The sequence below is a fragment of the Ammospiza caudacuta genome, chromosome 9 (genome assembly GCF_027887145.1).
Source record: "Ammospiza caudacuta isolate bAmmCau1 chromosome 9, bAmmCau1.pri, whole genome shotgun sequence".
NCBI lineage: Eukaryota > Metazoa > Chordata > Aves > Passeriformes > Passerellidae > Ammospiza > Ammospiza caudacuta.
Window position 1 is genome coordinate 26,452,984 of NC_080601.1, and position 20,219 is coordinate 26,473,202.

At 51.6% G+C, this 20,219-nt stretch overlaps 2 protein-coding genes across 2 annotated transcripts in view; both read left to right on the plus strand.

The window, feature by feature from the left end:
• The first annotated feature begins 643 nt into the window (after positions 1 to 643).
• Positions 644 to 4,683, plus strand: AS3MT (arsenite methyltransferase). Its single transcript, XM_058810690.1, has 11 exons — positions 644 to 678; positions 1,017 to 1,057; positions 1,562 to 1,689; positions 1,796 to 1,946; positions 2,019 to 2,155; positions 2,325 to 2,394; positions 2,627 to 2,708; positions 2,795 to 2,926; positions 3,022 to 3,164; positions 3,541 to 3,675; positions 4,484 to 4,683. Coding segments are annotated over exons 1-11 (1,125 nt in total). The 5' UTR covers positions 644 to 677; the 3' UTR covers positions 4,589 to 4,683.
• A 3,069-nt stretch (positions 4,684 to 7,752) lies between these two features.
• CNNM2 (cyclin and CBS domain divalent metal cation transport mediator 2) overlaps positions 7,753 to 20,219 on the plus strand; it is a 108,348-nt gene continuing 95,881 nt past the window's right edge. The window contains exon 1 of the mRNA XM_058810453.1: positions 7,753 to 9,322. Coding sequence (XP_058666436.1) covers positions 7,753 to 9,322 — 1,570 coding nt within the window. The remainder of the gene's footprint in view (positions 9,323 to 20,219) is intronic.

Sequence of the window (20,219 nt, forward strand, 5' to 3'; positions counted from 1 at the left end):
TGTCCTGGATTCTGTTTCTAGTGGTCCCTGTGCACTGAGGAGACTTTTTGGGATGGATGGTGGGTCTCTGCCCCCCCAGGATCCCCCATTCTGCTTCAGCTCAGAGGGCTTTGCAGAGGCAGTGTGACCTTACTGCAGGTGGCTTGTCTCTTCCAAAGTCCTGTCCTCTGCAGAGCCTACAGCAGTCCCGTGGCATTAAATTTGTGTCTCCCTGCCTTTGGGGCAAGCAGGGACAGGGCTGCACTGTGGAGATGCAGAGCTGTTGGGGAACAAGCAGCAAGGTGGGTTTTGGGGGTGTGGGTGCCACAAGAACCGTGAATGATGGCAGCATGCTCAGCACAGGAGCAGGGCCAGCGGCCTCGCTGTGTGCCCATGTCCCACAGAGCCAGCGGCCTCGCTGTGTGCCCGTGCCCATGTCCCACAGAGCCAGCGGCCTCGCTGTGTGCCTATGTCCCACAGAGCCAGCGGCCTCACTGTGCCCGTGCCCATGTCCCACAGAGCCAGCGGCCTCGCCGTGCCTGTGCCCGTGTCCTGCTGGGCCGTGTGCCAAGGGCCTGGGCAGGCAGGAGCCACTGTTGGGATGGAAGCCAAGCTCCAGGCCGTGTGGGCTGCTGGGATAGCACAGGATACTGGGGAGGAGCTGGGCAGAGTCCGACTGGCGCCCTGCGACTGGAGGCAGTAAGACAGCCCAGGGCCTCTGCCGGGGGTGCTGGGGCTGCCCTTGGGGCCAAGGGCTCTGCAAAGCAGGGTAGGGGGATTTACCCTGCTGGGATGCTTTAGGGGCTCATCTCTTTGGGGTAGCTGGGATTGGATTTTTGGGGTGGAGGGATGTTGTCAGGTGCCTCCTGGGGCATCCTATTAGACTGCAAGTTTGGGGGGATTCTCAGGGTTCTGCTGGGAGAGAGCAAAAAGTGCTGCTGTATCTGGGGGAAGAGGGGGATTCATAACTGTTGGGAGGACCTGGAGTGGTGCCCATCTCTGTGGTGTCAGCCACCAGCCCCACATTCCCATTTCAGTGGCAACTCCCATCGGACAGCAGATCCACCAGGAGGTGCAGGTGAGGAGTGTGGAAGGGAGCTGGGGAGGGATGGGGCAGCTGGGTAGGGGGTGCATGCCTGGGCTGTGCTAGATTTCCTGCTGCCATTAGAGGGTAAAGGTTGTTTCCAGGCCCGGATAAAAATTCCAGGTGGACTTGGCAGCTTTGCTCCTGTTTCACACAGGAATGGGGGGTGGAGCAACCTGGCATTTCCCTGCCCTTGTTCCCTCTACCCTTCTCAGCCAGGGAAATGGTGGCTGCAGCCTGCAAATTTACTGAAAATGGGAATTCCCTCTTGCACAAGCACATCAATGCGTGTGAGCAAAGGGAGCTGGGGAGGATGGGGGCAAAGGGATGCCTGATCTTACCGTAGTTTTTGGCTAGGTGGAAATGAGAGTGCCAGTGCCAGAGGGCATGTACACGTGTACAGGCTGAGTGCAGGCATGGCCCCCATGTTTATGAACATAGGGAGCTCCCAGGGCTCAACTTGGCACAGTTCAGTGGCCTCTGTCCTTCCCATCTCAGGACTACTATGGCAAAGAGCTGCAGAAGTCAGAGGACCTCAAAACCAATGCGTGCATCACCTCAGCCAGGCCCGTTTCCAAGCTGGTGAGAGATGCTCTGGAGCGCATCCATGAGGAGGTGGTGGCCAGGTAACCCCCAGGGTCTCTCCTCCACTGCCGCATCCCCATGGGCTGCAGCCCCTTCTTGGCTGTGCCATGGGGCACCTGCACCCAGCTCAGCTCAGCATCCACCCAGGTACTACGGCTGCGGTCTGGTGATCCCTGAGTGCCTGACATCGTGCTGGATTCTGGACCTGGGCAGCGGCAGCGGCAGGGACTGCTACCTGCTGAGCCAGCTGGTTGGGGAGCAGGGCCACGTCACCGGCATAGATATGACCGAGGGCCAAGTACGGCACGGACCTGGGGCTCCCTCTCACCCTTCCAGCAGCCCCCCCACATCATTCCCTTCCTCCTGCCAGGTTGAGGTGGCCAAGAAGCACATTGCCTACCATACGGATAAGTTTGGCTACCGAAAGCCGAATGTGGAGTTCTTCCATGGTTACATGGAGAAGCTGGGTGATGCCGGACTGGCTGACGAAAGCTACGATATTGTCATGTAGGTGCCATGCAGGGCACAGTCACCCCGAGCCCTGCTGCTTCCTGGGGTTGTTAGCTGGGTCTGCATCCCAATGGGTCACTGCTTCAGAAGCACGTGTTAGAAAAAGGGAAATCCCAAGCCAGATGTGCAAGAGCGTGCAAATAAGCCTTGGTCTCCTCCCCCACAGCTCCAACTGTGTGATCAACCTTGCCCCTGACAAGAGGGCTGTGCTGCAGGAGGCCTTTCGTGTGCTGAAGGTGATGGTGGGCTCATTCCTGTGGCAGCAAAGCAGGCTTGGGGTGGCTCTGTTGTTGGAGTGCCACTGAGAAGTAGCAAATGGGATCTGGCAAGGCATGGATGCAGGATGGGGTCAGGGGAGGGCGCCTCTGCGGAGGGTCCCAAGCAGGGTAGGATTAGGGGGTTCCCAATTCTCCTTGCCCCTTTTGTATCTTTGCTTCTTGAGGCTTCCCTTCACTCCTTGCCCTCCAGCCCGGGGGAGAGATGTACTTCAGTGACGTCTACGCCAGCCAGCGCCTGAGTGAGACCATCCGGAAGCACCGGGTGCTGTGGGGTGCGCAGGGCTGTGGGACGGGGGTGACATGGCATGGGGCGACTGGACCTTTGCCTGCATCCCCCATGCCTGTGGTCTCGTTCCAGGAGAATGCCTGGCAGGAGCCCTGTACTGGAGAGACCTGTACAGCATTGCTGAGGAGGTGGGGTTCAGCCCCCCATGCCTGGTCACCGCCAGCCCCATCACCATTGGCGACAAGGAGCTGGAGGGCATTGTTGGTGAGGATCCAGCCAGGGAGTGCCAGCTCTGGGAGGCTCTGCTGGCATCCCAGCCCAGGTGTTCAGTGGCCAAGCCACCAACCTCTCCCTTGCAGGCGACTGCCGCTTTGTTTCTGCGACTTACCGCCTGTTCAAGGTGCCGGCTGGCAGCCGGACCGGGCCAGCACAGGTCACCTACAATGGCGGCATCGTGGGGCACGAGCGAGAGCTGGTGTTTGATGCCAACTTCACCTTCAAGGTTTGGGGAGGCAGGCTAGAGCTCTAGGGAAGAGTTAAAGCTGATGAAGCTGCTACTCAGCAGCATCCTCTGTGATCTGGGGGGCAAGCTTTGGTGGAGGGGGAGCCGAGGGGCTGTGTAAACCCAGGGGAGAGCAAATGTCCAGCAAAGGGAGGCAGATGCATGCATTGTTTTGTGGTAAAAAGTAGAAGTAGGACACCCATGGTGGCTTCCCAGCATGGTTTGAAGCCTGATGCTTGGGTTTTGTGGGTGTTTCTTCAGATTTTGGGCCAAGATGTGCTCCTGCTTTCACTCTCCCCGTCATCTGGCTGGGTGTCTGGAGTCCCCTGGGACACATACCAGGACCCCAGACCTGTGACCATTCCTCTGTCCCCAGGAAGGAGAGGTGGTGAACGTGGATGCTGAGATGGCTGCGATCTTGCAGAGCTCCAGGTTTGCAGAGAAGTTCCTGATCCGAGCTGGTGGAGCCAATGCTGCAGCACCACAGGGCTGCTGTAGCAAGGGACTGAAGGTTGGTAGAGGGCAGCTCCGTGCCTGGGACATGGAGGAATTGGGACATGGGTGTCCCAGGCCATCAGAGTTGCTATGAGGTGTCAGAAGGGCTGTCACATGATACCAAGACACCTGACTCCTTCTGGGCTGGGCAGGAGCTCATGGGACACCACGAGTGGTGCCTGCTGCTTGAGTCAGGACAAACTGTACCCCTACCCAAGCTGGAGCCCTCCAAAGGGGGATCTGCTCTCACCACCCCAACATGTCCATGGGGACTGCTGAGGCTGACAGCTGGACTTCTCTGAGGTCTCCCAAGGGGAGTCATCCTTCCTCTGAGGGGATTGCTGTGCACAGCCTGCCCCAGGGAGATGATGGCCCATCCCCATGGTTTTTTCCTGTCCATTGCTCTCCCGGCTGCTGATGGAAGAGCAGGTTGGCCCTGGTTGCCAACCCTGACCCTACAGCACAAAGCATTCTATCTGCTGGAAGCCTATCTCTTCTCCTTGGTGGTTCCTGCAGCCTGTAGATGGGCCAGGAGATACAAGGGAGATAACACCCTGCAGCTGTGTATCCCTGAAATACGGCCTTGTGCTTAGGAAGGGGAGATTTTCTCAGGACTCTGTCCAAGCAGGAGGCATTTCTCAGATAAAAGCAGAGCCAAAGTCCCAGGCAAGCTCTTGGCTTCTTCCTTGCTGCAGGAAAAAGCATCTGGAGTGACCCAGAGGCTGCTCCCCATGATAGCTAGGGAAGTGCTAAGTGCCACTTTCTCAGGTGGCTCTTGCTTCCCACTGGCCTGATCCTGCCCTGGGTTTTTCTCTGTCCTTCAGGAGAAGATCGGTGATCCCTTCCAGCTGCTGGAGTGGCTGAGAGCCCCAGGTCCTGCCAGGTGTCCTGGTGGCACCTGTGGTCCCCAGGGTGCTGCTCAGTCTTAAGTGGTGTCCCTACACCCCTGTTGGAAGTCAGTGGAGTGAGAGGCCTTGGCCCCAGTGACGCCTCCCACCGGAGAGCAAATAAACACATGTCTGAGCTCAAAGGCTGTGTGTTTGTAGCTGCCACAGGGCCGTGGGTGCTGTGCTTCCCTGGCAGGGCTGGTGGGGCAGGTTGTGCCTGGTTGCAGTGAGGATGTGTCCTGTGAGTCCCCTCACTGTGGGGCTGACACTGGTTGTGTGGCTTGGGCACACAGGCAGGGACAGTCTCTGTCTCACTTGCAGCCCTGCAGCCTCTTCCAGGAGATGGGGTTTGCTCTCTCTTTCCCTCTGCAGCACCACTGAGGTTTCTGTTTTCCCCAGATTCCATCTAGCTGGAAAGCCCCGAGTCCCTGCAGGCATCTCACCTGCAGAGTTTTGCAAGGAAATTCAGCAGTTCTGGAAAAGCAGAAACACATCCAGCTGCATCCCACAGCAGGCAAAGAGCAAGATGGGAGGGCTTTTAGGATGTGGTGGGAGGTGATGGACTGCATTCCTGCTGGCCAGCATGAATCCCACAGGACCTGGCCCACAGAAGGTGCTTGGGAAAGGCTGGGGGCTGCTGAACAGCTAAACTTGGAAATAAAGGACCATTTCCACCCCTCCTCACACAGTAATTTTACAGGAGGGGCCAAATTTCCTATCTCTGCCATTTAAGCATCATCTTGCTGTGGCATGGGGGAAGTTAAGAAGCAGAACCCAATAAAATTTGGGTTCAAAAAGAAACAGGCCAATGCCAAGGACGCTCTGCCATAGCAGTAGCAGTGGCTGAGGAGGGTCCAGGTGTTCGGGACACCTGAAATTGTGTGGAATGACCTTACTGATGGGACCTTGGGAGGAAGGAGCTGTTTAATACACACACCCCACCCCCAGCCCTCTTCCTAGATTACTTACAAAGACTTCTTCCAAGTCCCCAAACAGCTCATACTGGGAGGTTTGCAGCAATTAGCTCCTGCTATCAAAGGCAGCCTTCCCAGTGGGAAGGGAAGAGCAGGTGGGGTGAGGAGGGGTCCTACCTGCAAATCCCTTCATTAAGAAGGCATGAGTCCCTGGCATGGCCTTTCAACTTGCCTGGGAAGAGCTGCACCCACAGCGAGATCCCCGCTCTGTGCATACAGAAAAAGGCCACAGCTCAAAGGCCACTATAATTGCATTGCACTGTGTTTTTCCCAAATTCTCAGCATGTCAGGAAGGAAGCAGCTAGGAGAACTTGACTTTGATGTGGAGCATTAGAGGTCTTCACCAGGCTGTGGGGTGCAGTGGTGTCCTCTTTTCTTGGCTTTACTTGTGCATGCACAGCCTTGGGGTTTTTAGCCCCCAGTGTATTAAAAGAGGAGGTCCTGCAGCCCTATCCCAGGTGAGGAATATCTGTCCAACCCTCCAGTCTGTATTTTGGTAATTGTAGAGATGGCCCAAATCCTGTTCTTCTAGTGTGAAGCTTTGCAGCACTGGTGTCCTCCCTCGGCGGGCAGAGGGGTGTTGTGATGGCAGTGACCAGAGGTTGTGATGGTCTGATTCACTCTGAGGGGAAAGGGAAGGGATTCCTGAGTCCCTGCTAACCCTGTGGTTAGCAGGGTGTCGCTCTGGTTCAGGGACACCTGTCACCTCCTTAGGGGAGCAGAACTCCCTCAGGATAAGCTGAATGAGGTTTGGGACCAGGAAAGATTTGTGGCTACAGCCCCCAGAGCATTGTGCTCTGCTTCACATCTTATTGGGTTGCCCTGCATAATTTATTCTTCCATTTTCCAAGCACTTAAACAGCAGGGAGAGTGTTTTACCGCTTCTAAAGGGTGTCAGCCACCACAAGCCATACTGGTTGCTCCCACGGTTGTTTGTCTCTGGCTCTCCAGGATGCTGAACTGTTTCCTGGCTCCTTCACAAGTGATGAACATGGAGCGATGACGGCCGGGTGTGGGGTGTGGGGTGTGTGTTGCCCCGGCTGGGATCGCGGCACAGCAGCCGAGGCCCGGGAAACAGCCGGGCTCTCAGGGCGGTGGGACGTGGCCGGGAATGTGCAGGTGCTTTCATGAATCGGGGCTCTCGGCTCTCCGTGCATCCCTGAGCGGAGGATGAGCAGGGCGGGACAGCTGGAGCGGCTCTCGATGTCCCCAACGGGAGCTCCAAACCCCGGCCCCGCTCACCCCCCGCCGCGGCACGGGGCGGCGGAGCAGAGCAGAGGTGAAGGAGGAGCGCGGCCCGTCCGTATTCGGTATTTAATGGTGAATTCCGCCCTCAGGCACGACACAACCGAGGAAGTGTCGGGGCGGAGGGTGCCCGGGGGCCGCGGTGCCTTAGCTCGATTTCTTGAACGTCGCACGGTACTGCATCGGCGGCGGCTCGGGGCTGACTGGGGAACGGGCACGGCTGAGAGAGCGGCCTCCGCCGCAGCAGATTCCGGCAGGAGGCACCGGGGTGCGCCCCGTCGGGCCGGGCCTACGAGGCGCGGCGGGACCGCCAGGGGGCGCTGCGCGACCGCCGACCAGTGCGACGCGCGGAAGCGGGGCGGCGCTCCCGGGCCACTGAAGGGGGCGAGCGGCGCGGTGGGTCCGAGGGGAGCGGCGGTCGCCGTGGGCCGGGCGGGAGCGGGGGGAAAGCGGGATGGCCGGGCCCGTTCGGCCGCCCTGTGCCCCGGCGCGGGCGCTCCCGGAGCCGCTCCTCCCGAGCGCAGCGCGCGCCGGCCGCACCGCGTCCCCATTGGTCGCGCCCCTCCTAAGGCTCCGCCCCCTTCGGCACTGAGCGCCGCCGCCATTGGTCTCGGCCGCACGGCCGGCCCCGCCCCCGCGCGCCCGGCGTACACACCGGAGTCACGCGCCCCCGGGGCTGGGGAGGGGGCGGGGCGCGGAGGAGGCGTGGCTTGGCGCAGATTGGGGAGCGGGCGGGCGCTGATTGGCGGCACCGGGCGGAGGCCCCTCCCCCGAGCGGCGGGCGGGGCGGGGCGGGGCGGGCGCGGGTAGAGGCGGCGCTGGTCGGCCCGGCTCGGCAGTCGCCGCCCGTCGGGTCCCGCGGGCAGCCGAGCCCGCGCCTCGCCCGCCGCCGCCGCCGCGCCCACCGCCGCCGCCGGGGAAGCCGGGGCACGCCGCAGGCGCTGCGCGGTGATGCGGGGCCGCGGCGGCGCCGAGCCCTGACTAAAGATGGCCGCGCTGCCCGGTGGGAACATGGCGGGGGGCGGCCGGGGGGCGCGGGTGCTGCTCTTGCTGCTGCTCGGCGGCTGCCTGGGCCGGCGGCCCCCGGCCGCCACCGCTGCCGCGCCGCCCGCCGCCGTCGTGCCCCCGCCGGCGGCGGAGGAGACGGTGATCATCGGCCTGCGGCTGGAGGACACGGACGACGTCTCCTTCATGGAGGGGGGCGCGCTGCGGGTGAGCGAGCGGACGCGGGTGAAGCTGCGGGTTTACGGGCAGAACATCAACAACGAGACGTGGTCGCGCATCGCCTTCACGGAGCACGAGCGGCGGCGGGGCGGGCGGGCGGCGGCGGGGCCGGCGGGGCGCGGCGGTGGCGGGGGCGGCGGCGGGTCGGCGGGCAGCGGCGGGGCCCCGCAGCGCTGCGGCATCCGCACCTCGGACATCATCATCCTGCCGCACATCGTGCTCAACCGCCGCACCTCGGGCATCATCGAGATCGAGATCAAGCCCCTGCGCAAAACGGAGAAGAGCAAGTCCTACTACCTGTGCACCTCCGTCTCGGCCCCCGCCGCCGCCGCCCTGGGGCCCGGGGCTCCCGGAGGGCTGGCGGGCGCCGAGGGACCGGCGGGACCCCCGCCCTGGGGTGAGACCACTTGGATCTACCATGACGGTGAGGACACCAAGATGATCGTGGGCGAGGAGAAGAAGTTCCTGCTGCCCTTCTGGCTGCAGGTCATCTTCATCTCGCTCCTCCTGTGCCTCTCGGGCATGTTCAGTGGCCTCAACCTGGGCCTGATGGCCCTGGACCCCATGGAGCTGCGCATCGTGCAGAACTGTGGCACGGACAAAGAGAAGAACTACGCCAAGCGCATCGAGCCTGTGCGGCGTCAGGGCAACTACCTGCTGTGCTCTCTCCTGCTGGGCAATGTCCTGGTCAACACCACCCTTACCATCCTGCTGGACGACATTGCCGGCTCTGGGCTGGTGGCCGTGGTGGTCTCCACCATCGGTATCGTCATCTTCGGCGAGATCGTGCCGCAGGCTATTTGCTCTCGGCACGGCCTGGCCGTGGGCGCCAACACCATCTTCCTCACCAAGTTTTTCATGATGATGACCTTCCCGGCCTCCTACCCCGTCAGCAAGTTGCTGGACTGTGTCCTGGGCCAGGAGATCGGCACGGTCTATAACCGTGAGAAGTTGTTGGAGATGCTGCGGGTCACCGACCCTTATAACGATCTAGTCAAGGAGGAGCTCAACATTATCCAAGGAGCCCTGGAACTGCGCACCAAGACTGTGGAGGACGTGATGACTCCCCTCCGAGACTGCTTTATGATCGCCGCCGAGGCTGTGCTCGACTTCAACACTATGTCCGAGATCATGGAGAGCGGTTACACCCGCATCCCTGTTTTCGAGGGTGACCGCTCCAACATCGTGGACTTGCTCTTCGTTAAGGACCTGGCTTTTGTGGACCCCGATGACTGCACGCCGCTCAAGACCATCACCCGCTTCTACAACCACCCGCTGCACTTTGTCTTCAATGACACCAAGCTCGATGCCATGCTGGAGGAGTTCAAGAAAGGTGGGCCCGTGCCTGGGGCGGGGGCGCGGTGGGGAGGTGCTGCTCAGTGGTGGTCAGCATCCACCTGCTTGCAGCACGGGAGCTCTTCAGCGGGGCCTCGGGTTCCTGCTCACGGGAAGGTGCTTTCTGCACTGGGAGTGACCAGTATTTAGACATCTGCCAGATCTACTCGTTCCCTGGGCCAGAAAGCTGATCCACGGCTGGGATGTGCCCCCAGCCTTTTTTCCCCCACTGCACTGGGATGTGTGTGTGGGCACGGTGCCAAGCAAGGTTGTTTTCCTTCTTGCATTTTCCACTCATCTGTCCGTTATAGTGAGAACCACTGACGGGAATCCGCGCCCATTCCTTGGCTGTGTCTTCTCTGTGCTTTTTCAGCTGGCCTGGCTGGGAGGAGTGGGTGGGCTGCTCGGTGCCTTTCAGGCTCAGTGCACACACGTGCTGAGATAAACAAGGCGTTTTAGCTCCATTCATAGGCTCACCCAGCCGACCTGCTCGTGTTCCCCTTACTTTGATTGACACTTTGATCTTGTAACTCATAAATCATTTCAATGTCTTAAAATATATTCCAAAGCACCTGTTGGTGCTGCACTTCAGAGTTACAGCTCTTTTTCCCCAGGCTACCGTGTGCTTCAGGACCACAGGCTCAGCAGAGACGTGACACTTTCTAACTCTTTGGTGTAACTTGTGTATTAGTTGCATCAGAATGGGACTGAGGCTTTACGCCTTTCTCTTAATTGTAGGTGGTGCTGACTTGACAAATGCAACTTAATTCTTGTTAGAAGAATTGGTTTTGAGTAAGGAAAAAACATCCTTGCTTATGAGTAAGGAAGAAAGATCTTTTAATTTTCTTTTTAAAATCTGTTCCTCTCTGCAAGGCAAATAATAATGCTCTGTGGCCTGTGCAGGAGGGAGCTTTCAAAGTAGCTGTTAGGTGAAATTTCAGACAGTTTGGATGTGTGGACTCCTGTGCTGGAAAAAGAGAGGCTATTTGGAGTGCCACCAGACTCCTGGGTTCATACCCAGGGAGATCTGATCAAAGTACCACGGAACAGTTTGATTCCTAGGGGGTGATTTGCTTGAGAGGGGAAATCTAGTGGGGAATATTTGAGCTCACCTTTTATTAACTGCATAAATTACCTCGAAAAAAACCTGTGAATTGGTGAATGTTCTTTCCGGCTAAGTTTAAATTACGACTTAAGTTTCAGTTGCTGTTTTATCCACATGCTAATCTCTTGTGTCATGGCATTGGATCTTCTTCACCCTGTTTAACTCAGTTTTGGGGGTTTGGAGGCTTACCTCGTGATGCATAGAAGATGAATGTAGTCCTGCCTTTTACTGATTAGTGCAGTGGTGGTTATCTTTATCTCTTTCAGCCTGTGTGTAAAGATGGGGAAGTCTTACTTGGTTTTGCAGGTGTTGAAGGAGAGATGAGGGAGGGCCTCCCTTGGCTGTGGTTTCTACACTGCAGGATCTGCAGTGTAGATGTGGGAAGCTCAATGATGTCACTTTACTGTTGGCTGGTTAAGGTGGATTTTGCTGCATGTGTGAGTGGAGGGTGGTTCTTTTTCCTCTCTGTCCCTGTGGTTCAGACCCCAGATAGCACAATAGGGTTCTTAGCCTGTAGTGAGACTTGTGGGTGTGTTCTGGTTCTGTATGCAGCAATGTGTCTGAAGAAATGCATGTTCTGTTGATCGTTTATTTCCCTGGTCTGAAAGGATGGAATGCACTCCTGTGTGTTAGCACAGTCCTTTTATTTAACAGCTGGGAGAATTAGGTGTGCCCGTTAATCCTGCGAGAGCGGCTAAGCCAAATTCCTCCTTAGAGTTCTTGAAAATGGTGCTTAAAATAGGATTCTTAAAAATTCTCCCGGGTGGCTTGGAAGGTGCAGACTAGAGATCCCTTTCCCTGGTAGCCAGTCTCTTCCCTGTGCTAGGAAACTTCCCAGTAGCACAAGTTCAGGATGGCTGTTGACACGTGTGTTCCCTCCTGCCAGTGCTAAGCCCTGGAATAGTCTCTGTGGTTGGGAATTAATTCAGGTTCCTTTGAGCATACTTAAATGTTTACTCCGGAGTCACTATGCTGGTTGGTCTGTATGGGCAAGCCCTGTGTTAGAATCAGCTTTGTCCTAACTGGTTTCTCTTTAAAAAGTGCAGATATAGTGGAAATAAGTGGCTTCCTTTGTGTCCTTTGAAATGAATGTAAATAACTGATAGCTGGCTTGATCTGGCATAGCACAGTGTCTTTTGCAAGAGCTCTTCCAACTTTCTTCTTCAGAGCAACCTTGCCAAATTCCCATGAGAATGTACCAAATTAAGGGTGAGAATCAAATTGCATGTTACTCTCCAGTAGAGTGCTGGAAATAAATAAGCTTACAGTTTTTAATCATTCCCTTCCCATCACATTGATCTTGTGCCACAGCCAGCTTGCTTCAAAACTCTTACCTGTGTCTTTTTTGATACCCTGGCCCCTGCTACCACTGTTGGGTGCAAAAGGCAGTTCGTGTGATAGTGCTGCCAGTTAAAACTTTAATTGATTTGAGGACAGGGGATGGATTTTTTTTCTAATAAGTTTGATATTACCTGGGTATGTGGCATTTTGAAGCTCACATTTTGGGCAGAAGCAAAACCTTCTTAACCTAAATGTGGAATGGAAGCTTATAAAGAGGTGATCAAAATCCAAACACAGCAGGAGATACATCTTTGTACTGTTGCAGAAGATGAAATGGGTTGTTCTAGTGCTTAGGCTGAACAGCTGGAGGATTTGGTGGTGGGCCTATTGTTAACATTCTTTGACTACAATTGCAAAATAAGTATCTGTTTCACTTCCATGCTGCCAGGCAAGAAACTTAATTTTAAGAGAGCTTCAGCACATTCCCACCCCCTTGCTGGTCTAATCTCCTAAAGTGTGAATAAACATGATTCCTGAAGCAGTTCACAAACAAGCTTCTCATCTAAAAAGCATGGTTTACTTGCAAATAAATAAATAATTAAGTAGCTTTTGAAATAGGTGTGATTTTTCTGTTCTAAAAACAGACCTTAAACTTTTACTAGAGCTGTCAAATCCACTTGTCTACAGGTTAAGCAGACTGAGTGCTTAACTTGAATTCAATCATTCAAATTTAATGCAAGGGAGTCTAAGGTACCTTTTGTACTGGCGTAGGAAAGGACCTGCCTGACTTTGCTCAGAGCAAAGAGGTATTTCATTGAAATGAGTTCACTCCCAGCTAATCTAATGTTGGCCATTGCAGTAAAGGGGAGTGAGGTGTTACGTGTTTCAGGATTGATTTGTGTTGTGGTTCCAAATCTGCAGCAGGGATTGAATGAGCCACAGAATCAGTTTTTGGAAAGAAGCTGGTGAACTGTCTCCACTGATCTTCTTCATTTTCTTGTCAGTGTGTGTGTGGACCTGCTTTTTTTTTTTTCTTCCCCTCCCCCCCCCCCCGTTTTCTGTTCCTTTTTGACAGTCTCTCTAGGTCTCTGCTTAAATGCTCTCTGGCACTTGCTCTTGGTGTTTTTCACAGGCAGATCTCTGCATGTATGATCCTAATTCCAAAGCATTCTATTTCTAGCTCCATGTTTGCTGGAACTACAAAAATTCAGTTTGAAAAGCTTCATGTTGTAATACTAATATTTCAAGATTGGCCCACTTTCTGCAAGCCATTCTACAGCTGTCTTCCTGGTGGCCTGGATGGCTTTGGATGGTTTCTCAGTTGGACTCCTCCTTATCTGGGGACTTTGAGTCATGTATTTTGATCTTATTTATATCAGTTTCCACTATTTTTTATACTACAGATCAGAGCTTAATAACCTGTTGCAAAGAAGCCACAATAACTGTGCAGCAGTTTTGAGCTCTCATTTTCTTAATCACATGGCAGCTGTGAGAAAACTCCTAGATTCCTTATTAAAATAATTGCCAACTGGACTTTAAAAGGGTTTTTCTCCCCTAAAACATTGTCAGATTCAGCTTGATGATCCTTTCTTCAGGCTCTGTTGGTCTTGCATTGTCTGGTTTTAGTAGCATGTGTGTTCGGTGCTTGATTTAGAGTGGACATTGGGGAAAAATTTTGTCCATTTCTTTTCTAGTTCCTCCTTCCCCCTTGAAAGAAAACCAAGTCCCAGCAGCCTGAAACATAAACCTCTGACTTTTGAGTGCAGAGAAGAATACCTAGACCTACTTCTCTTTTGAGCACATAGATCCTCTTTTTGGAAACAGTAGGATAGCAAGTAATTCATAGCCCAGGGATCCAAAGTTCTGCATTACTATTGTTGGTCTGAGAGGTTTTTTCCTGTTATTAGGTCACTTGGTCTGAGGGGCTTTTTTGTTATTAGGTCACTTATCTTTCTGGTGCAGCTCTAATCCAGGTTTGTAGGTGGCTTCTTTCCTGGTTCCTTTCAAGTTTTATGACCTGCTGAATCTGAGTCCAGTCTTCCCTTGAGTAACTTTGATTTAGTAGGTCTGAATGTTCACTTTCTAGTTTATCTAGCAGGTTGTCTGTCTCCTGGACACTTTTTCTGTGTAACCCTGTGACTGCAGCATTACGAGAAACTGGAAGAAACTACATAAATCCTTTCTGGGATTATGAAAGGCACGTAAAACTTCTTGGAAAACAATATCGTTTTCAAGGCTGCTTAGCTAATAAAAGGCACCTCCTCTGATCCTTTTTGGGAAATTCATGTAACAGAGAGAGTGTTGTGGAGGTCCACTGTGGAGCCTTTTCTGTGTGAAGAGAGTAGGGTAGTGGTAGGTGGGAAGGAATTTGCCACCAAGAAACAGAAGTCTTAGCATGCTATGCCTGCAGATTTATTCCATGAACAAAAATTGCACGTGGGGGTGGGGGTTGCCTCGTGACAAACTGTTCCTTGGCCGTCTGACAGCGCAGCACCTGGAGGTGCTGCCCTGCCCAGGGCTCTGCTGGCCGTGCACAGCTCCTGGGGGACGCGTTCACCGGAGAGCCGCGGGTGTGGGTGACTGCACGCCGCCCTCCTGCTGGTGTGCCCAGGGACAGGCTCCAAGGGGAACACATCAGGGAGCTGCTCCAGTTCCTCCTGGGCTCCCTGCTGGGAGCATTTTGTAGGGACCAGGAGAAGAGAGGCTACTAGAAGAACAGCTTTGGTGAGGAGCCTGGCTGAGGAGTCCTGCTGCTGCTGAGAGTAGGAGGAAATGTGCTTTAGGTGGCTGGCAGGGAGAGGAGTAAGTGAATTAAATGGCTGGAGCAGTAGAGGTTTGAGTTTGATGCCTGTGTTGGATATGGTTCTTTAATTGCTTTTTAACCAATTGTTCACAATTCTTGTCATTTGACAAACACGAGAAGTTGCCTTTTCCTCCCCTCTGCTGTTTGCTCAGTTAGCAAATGCTTTCCTGTGCTGAAGCTGATGGGAGTGAATTCCACCACAAGTGAACCATGCTCCTGTCTGCTTTCTCTCTGTCTATAGAGGTTATCTGTAATAGGCACAGATGTAAACTTCAGGTCAGTCTGTGCAGCCAACAGTATTTCACAGCCAGTTTTGGAGCAGGATAGACCCAAGAGGCAGAATATCAACTTCAGAGCGAATTCATTAGTGTAGGAAACTGATCAGGTACTTTACCCATCTCAGTGTACTTCCAGGTCTGAGATTTTATTTTTTTGAGTTTTGTTTTGTGATCTGCTGACATGAGGTTATGAGGAGCAGAACATTTTCTCAGTGAACTTCAGTTGACTCTGAGGGCATAAGAACAATAACAGTGAATACTCTGCAGTAGGTAATTTCTGACAATGGCTGCTTAGAGAAAGTATTAGAAAAGAGCCAATTTATTTTGTTCCCCACGGAAGCTTACTGATCTCATCAGACTGTGATTCAGGAAGTTCTGGGACTAAAGATACTGTCTTTATTAAATAGCCCTGGATGCTTATTTCTCTCTGTGAGCATGTCTAATCAGCACTGAACCTTTGTCAGTTGTTACACAGAAGCAAACACTAGTAGTGGGTGTCTCCTGTCTGTAGCTGTGTAGTGCTAGTGGCAGAGAGAGGTGGGTCTAGAAGTACATTTCTGGTTGTCAGTTCTGCATGAAGCCATCCAAAGGTAGGTTTTGTTTTATTAGGCAGTGGTATCACTCTAGCTGGTAATTTAGGAATTGAGGGTGTGAGCCATCTCACACCCTCATATGTGTTATGAGCCTGAGTCTCCTCCCTGTTTTATTGAAGAAATCGTTTTAGTGGGGGGAAGTATTGTGGGGGTTATTAGGCTGCTTAACTTGGAGCGTCAGTGGCGCTAGACTGTGACGAGATCTACTCATCTTCCTGGTGTTGTCTGGTGTCACATTTTGTCTTGCTCACTGAGAGGGCACACATCCTGGTGCACAGGAATTAAGACCTGGAGGATTCAGTCTCACTACTTCACCTCCTTTAAACATTTAATGTCTGCTCAATATTGAGAGTCCTAAGTCAGTCATACAGCAGCTTAGTCAGGATCAAGTAGGATGAGAATGAAAGCAGTGGCCAAGCAGTATTGAGAGAATCTATAGACCACCAAGCTGTGCTTTTTTCATTAATGCTTAGCAAGAGCTCACTTTTGCATTTACTTTTGTGCCTCTACAGAGCTGTGGTGCAATTGCCAGTCTAGGTAGGCCAGTGGCACTTCTGCTGTTGAGTCCCTTCCAATTTCACTAATGGAGCTTGTAAAACTAGCCCTCAACACAGAGTACTCTGAACCATACCCTAGTGAGTGCGACCTGGCACTCTTGTTAATTTGACAAGGTCCTGAATTACAGCCTACCAGCTACAAATAGGAGTGCAAATACTTGATGCTAATGAGCTACTGCCCACAGCCCATGGCTAACAGTCCATACCAGGTGGTTAATCCAGTCTGGTTCCTGCCAAGGTCACTGAGTCATTTCAGGTCTATCAAGTGATGGGGTTTTGTTTCACTTTTCACCAATATATAATCATAGAAAACAAGGTGCATAAATCTGTCATTAACCTTCTTCTGGAGGAATGCACCTTTTCCCTTGGCCAGGAAATCTGCATGGTCCAATAGTTGGTAGAATAAGCTATGCTGGGAATAAACTAGGGCTAAGTGTGATGTGGTGCAAAACATGCATGAGAAGAGCATGTCTCCATTAACTCTTTTTTTTTTTGTCCTTTACTCAGAGTGTTCTCTTCCCTGTTTATGGCTTTGTCTGTAGTAAGTTGCTACTCTGAAGGGTCATAGGTAGGTGCCCTTGGGAATCTTTGAGCCATTGTTGTCATATTTTCTGTTAAAATTGTCTGGGAGCCTTCCAGAGTTTTGGTAGACAGCCAGATTTCACTGAAGTGAAGAACAACTTCCAGGATTTTCCAGACTTCCATGCTGTCTATGGGGCATCACATAGGTTGTTTGCCTTTGAGGATTGGGTTGTTGTAGTACACAGCCAGAGTGTTGTAGTAATGCCAGAGGTGTTTCTTTGTCTGGGTTGGCTGGCATGTTGAAACTGGGATTCTTACATGGGTGTTTGTGGTTATTTTTGTGATTTAAAAACATTACTCAGACTTGCTCTTCACCTACTGGTGATGATATCTGCTTGAAAGGACTAGTGAAAGAATACTAGAAAAACAACTTGTCTTGTAACCAACTTGTCTTAAAATATCCAAGCCCTAGATTAAACAGAAACTTCAAAGCAAAGAAAGTTTGTATGGTTGGGACTTACTTGTGTTTCTTTATATTGAAGTGTTTCACTTATGAATTGTTTGGTATAATAATTTCAGTGTTTATGAAACAACAGCCCTGCTCATCAAGGAATCATGTTTTGAAGGACAGAGTAAGTGTGATGCCTGTCATTCTGGGAGCTGAAACCTGATGATTGTGGAGGCCTCTGGAGTTTACAAGTTAACAGGACTCAGCTGCAGTTACTAATTAACCACACAAGAGCTTTGCTCCAGCCGAAGGCACTGGGGCAGGGAGATGAATGCATACATCGAGCACAAAAGATCTGTATAGTTATGTTTTCTGTAATGCTTTCTGTGGCGATGACACCATTCTTTTGCTGGCAGTCCCAAAAGGAGCTGCTCTTCAGATGAGAGTGCTTTGGTAACATTGCTGTCTGCAGGGTGAACTGTGCCCTCAGTCTGGGCTCCTGCTTCCTTGAGGTTCTTTCCCAGAGCAGATGTGAATGAAAGTTGGGGTTTTATTTACAGCAAGTTATTTTTTATGGTGGTATAATCTCTTACAGTGATGTGACAGAGCCTTTTGTGACAGCTGATCTTCATGGAGGTGGACAAGGCTTTGTTTTCCCCATTTGTCCATGGATAATGAGGGCAACAGAAATGTTGATAGTGCCTTGGTTGGGTACTCTGCTGCCAGCAAATGATTTTAGGAAGGATCTTGCCATTTCTGGTTTTCTTCCAGGACTCCACCTCCAGCTTTCAGAAGATTGTCCTGCCTACCCTTTGCACTGGGGGGTTCAAAGTGCAGCCTGCAGGACCCCTTCCCATGCAGCAATTACGTGAGGACGAGGACGATCAGTTGCCTGTGTTTATTGCTTGTCAGCAATTTCTGGATTCCTACAAATAGGAAGAAAATCTGCCAGTGTGAACTTGTTCTTGATAAAAATTTACAATCTGGCATTGGAAGTAGGTGTGGCTGTGGGTTTTAGGCGAGCTGCAGGCTTAGTTCTTCCTGTCTTGCTTGGGACATCTTTCCATTGGAAGCAAGAACAGCTCTTCATTACAATTCCCATACACAGCAAGAGCAGACAGGGACCTTCAGCTGATATTAAAGGGCATCTAGTAGAGAGGCTTCAGTTCAATTTTTTACTCATTAAAGTAGGTCAGAATTGTGAATTAGAGTTACTCAGTAGCTCTAACTTGAACTCCAAGGGACATCACTAAGATTTTGATTCAAGGTGGATAAATTAGTGTAATATATTTTGCTCTGTGAATTTGTGTGGGTTTATTTTCCCCCTGCTGTGTAGCTGAGGTATGTGTACAGATAAAGCTTTTTGGCTTTCTGAATTTCTGCTTTTATTTAAATATCTGGATGCAGTGTGTGGGGATTGGATGAGGAAGAATCTCTCAAAGTACTTTGAAGGTTCACTGCTCTAGGTCTTCCTTTTCCTCCAGCAGAATAGAGGAATAAGAGATACTTCACTGGAAGTTGGGCCAGTGGACCTGTGAGTAGCTCACCACATGGTTGTAGAGGTTTGGGATTTGTGCTGTTTTTAGATGTGATCTGGTTCCCTACCCTCATGGGGAATAACTTTTATCTTCTTGTTGTTGTTCTAATTTGCCTGGAGCCTTTTGGAGTGGTTAGGTTTGAAAACACTAATTTCAAAACAGTGAATTTCAAGAACTTCACACTGCTCATGGGGAGTATTTTTTTTTCCTTCTCTTAGCGTTGAAGAATTGCTTATACTGTGTGGATGGGATTTCTCCTAGAGAAATCAACATCCCTATCCAAATCATTATCTCTCTTAATAAAAATGCTGTACAGTGTACTTCAGACTTAACCCTTTTAGTCAGCTGCTAAAGGTTTGAATGCTCACTTGCAAGAGGAGTGAGAGACTGTCTTGTGTGTCGTGCAGAGGAAAGCCTGTTTCTAGTGTATTTGTGTTTTCCTGTGACCCTTACAGGGATCACAGCATGCTTAAAGCTCTGATCCCATATGATGGACCCAGCCTCTCCATTATAATCAGGACTAACAGTTTTCTAGGTCTTTCTGCTCTTTTGACAAAAGCCTAGAGGGGATTTGTGATCACTAGTATGAAGCTGCTTTACCAGTAGTGTGCTAGTTTAATTCAGCTTGTGTTGTGTTGTCTGAAGGCTCCCAAGGAGAACCTGGAAATGGAGAAGTTGCACAGTTCACCCTGTAGGCAGTCGTGGTGGGGGGTGAAGCTTGCCAGCATGGGAATCCCCTGAGGTTAGAGCTTGAGGAAGGCAGCTGTGGCAGTGAAAAAACTTAATTACCTGCTGGGTGCAGGCTCCAAGAACTACAGCAATCTGTTGCTCGATGCCAGACATGGAGCTGAACCTGTGAGTGCAGTTGTAGTGTGTGCAGTCAATGAGCAAGCAAATAGAGTAGCTTTCTTTTTTCCTGCTTTCTTCAATGCCCCTGGGGTTCAGGGTGGGGATGAAGGTTTCCCCGTGCTGTGTGATGCACTGTGGATGGGAATCCCAGCCTCTGCTCCTCCTCTCTGCATGGGAACACTTGCTGTGCATGGGATGAGAGGTCTACCAGGAGAGCTCTGATGTCAATGGCTCTGTTCTGTTAATGTTTTTTTTTCTTTCCAGAGCAGCTGTTTTGAATTTTCCAGTCTTTGCTGTAATCTTTGAACAAGCCTTGTTTTATTATGAGAGAGACACTGCAGAAGCGTGTGGGGTAGAGTGAAGACACGCATACGTTTTAGTGTTGAGGACATTTTCATTTCTGATTCCTGGCCTGGAAAGTGGGTTTAAACTTGTGGCTTGTCTGCTGTTTGAACATGGTCCAGTGGTAAGAGGCTTTAATATATTTCTTCTTTGCAAATCATCAACCTCACATCTTCCAGTAAAGGAAAGAATTTGGGAGTATAGCTTCCAAGAGTAATAGTCTTCTAAGCCCTATGCAATGCACAGGCTGCAACCAAAAAGTTCCAGGGAAAATATTCAGAAAGGGAGATGTTGTCTAGCTGTAATTCCTAATGGTTTTGTATTTAAATTATTTGGCTTTCCAGAGAGATCAGTACATGATTTTTTTTTTTTGTCAGACAGACCTGCAGCCATCCTGGAACTAATAACTGTGTGGACTGTCTTAATCCAAGCATGGGTTGGAGAAATTAGGAAAATGTCTCTTACAGAGTTTGTATTGATCATGTTCTGTTGATTGCCATTGTTCCCACTACCTCATTGATCTCTACCTGGAAACACACTTAAAAGTGTTGGAAGCTGGTTTTAGGTACCTTGTTTTCT

Bases quoted from the DNA above. Each gene is read 5' to 3' on its own strand.
- AS3MT (XM_058810690.1), top strand. The intron at 2,395-2,626 runs GTGATGGTGGGC...CTTGCCCTCCAG, and splicing joins AGGCCTTTCGTGTGCTGAAG to CCCGGGGGAGAGATGTACTT. The intron at 3,676-4,483 runs GTTGGTAGAGGG...TCTGTCCTTCAG, and splicing joins GCTGTAGCAAGGGACTGAAG to GAGAAGATCGGTGATCCCTT.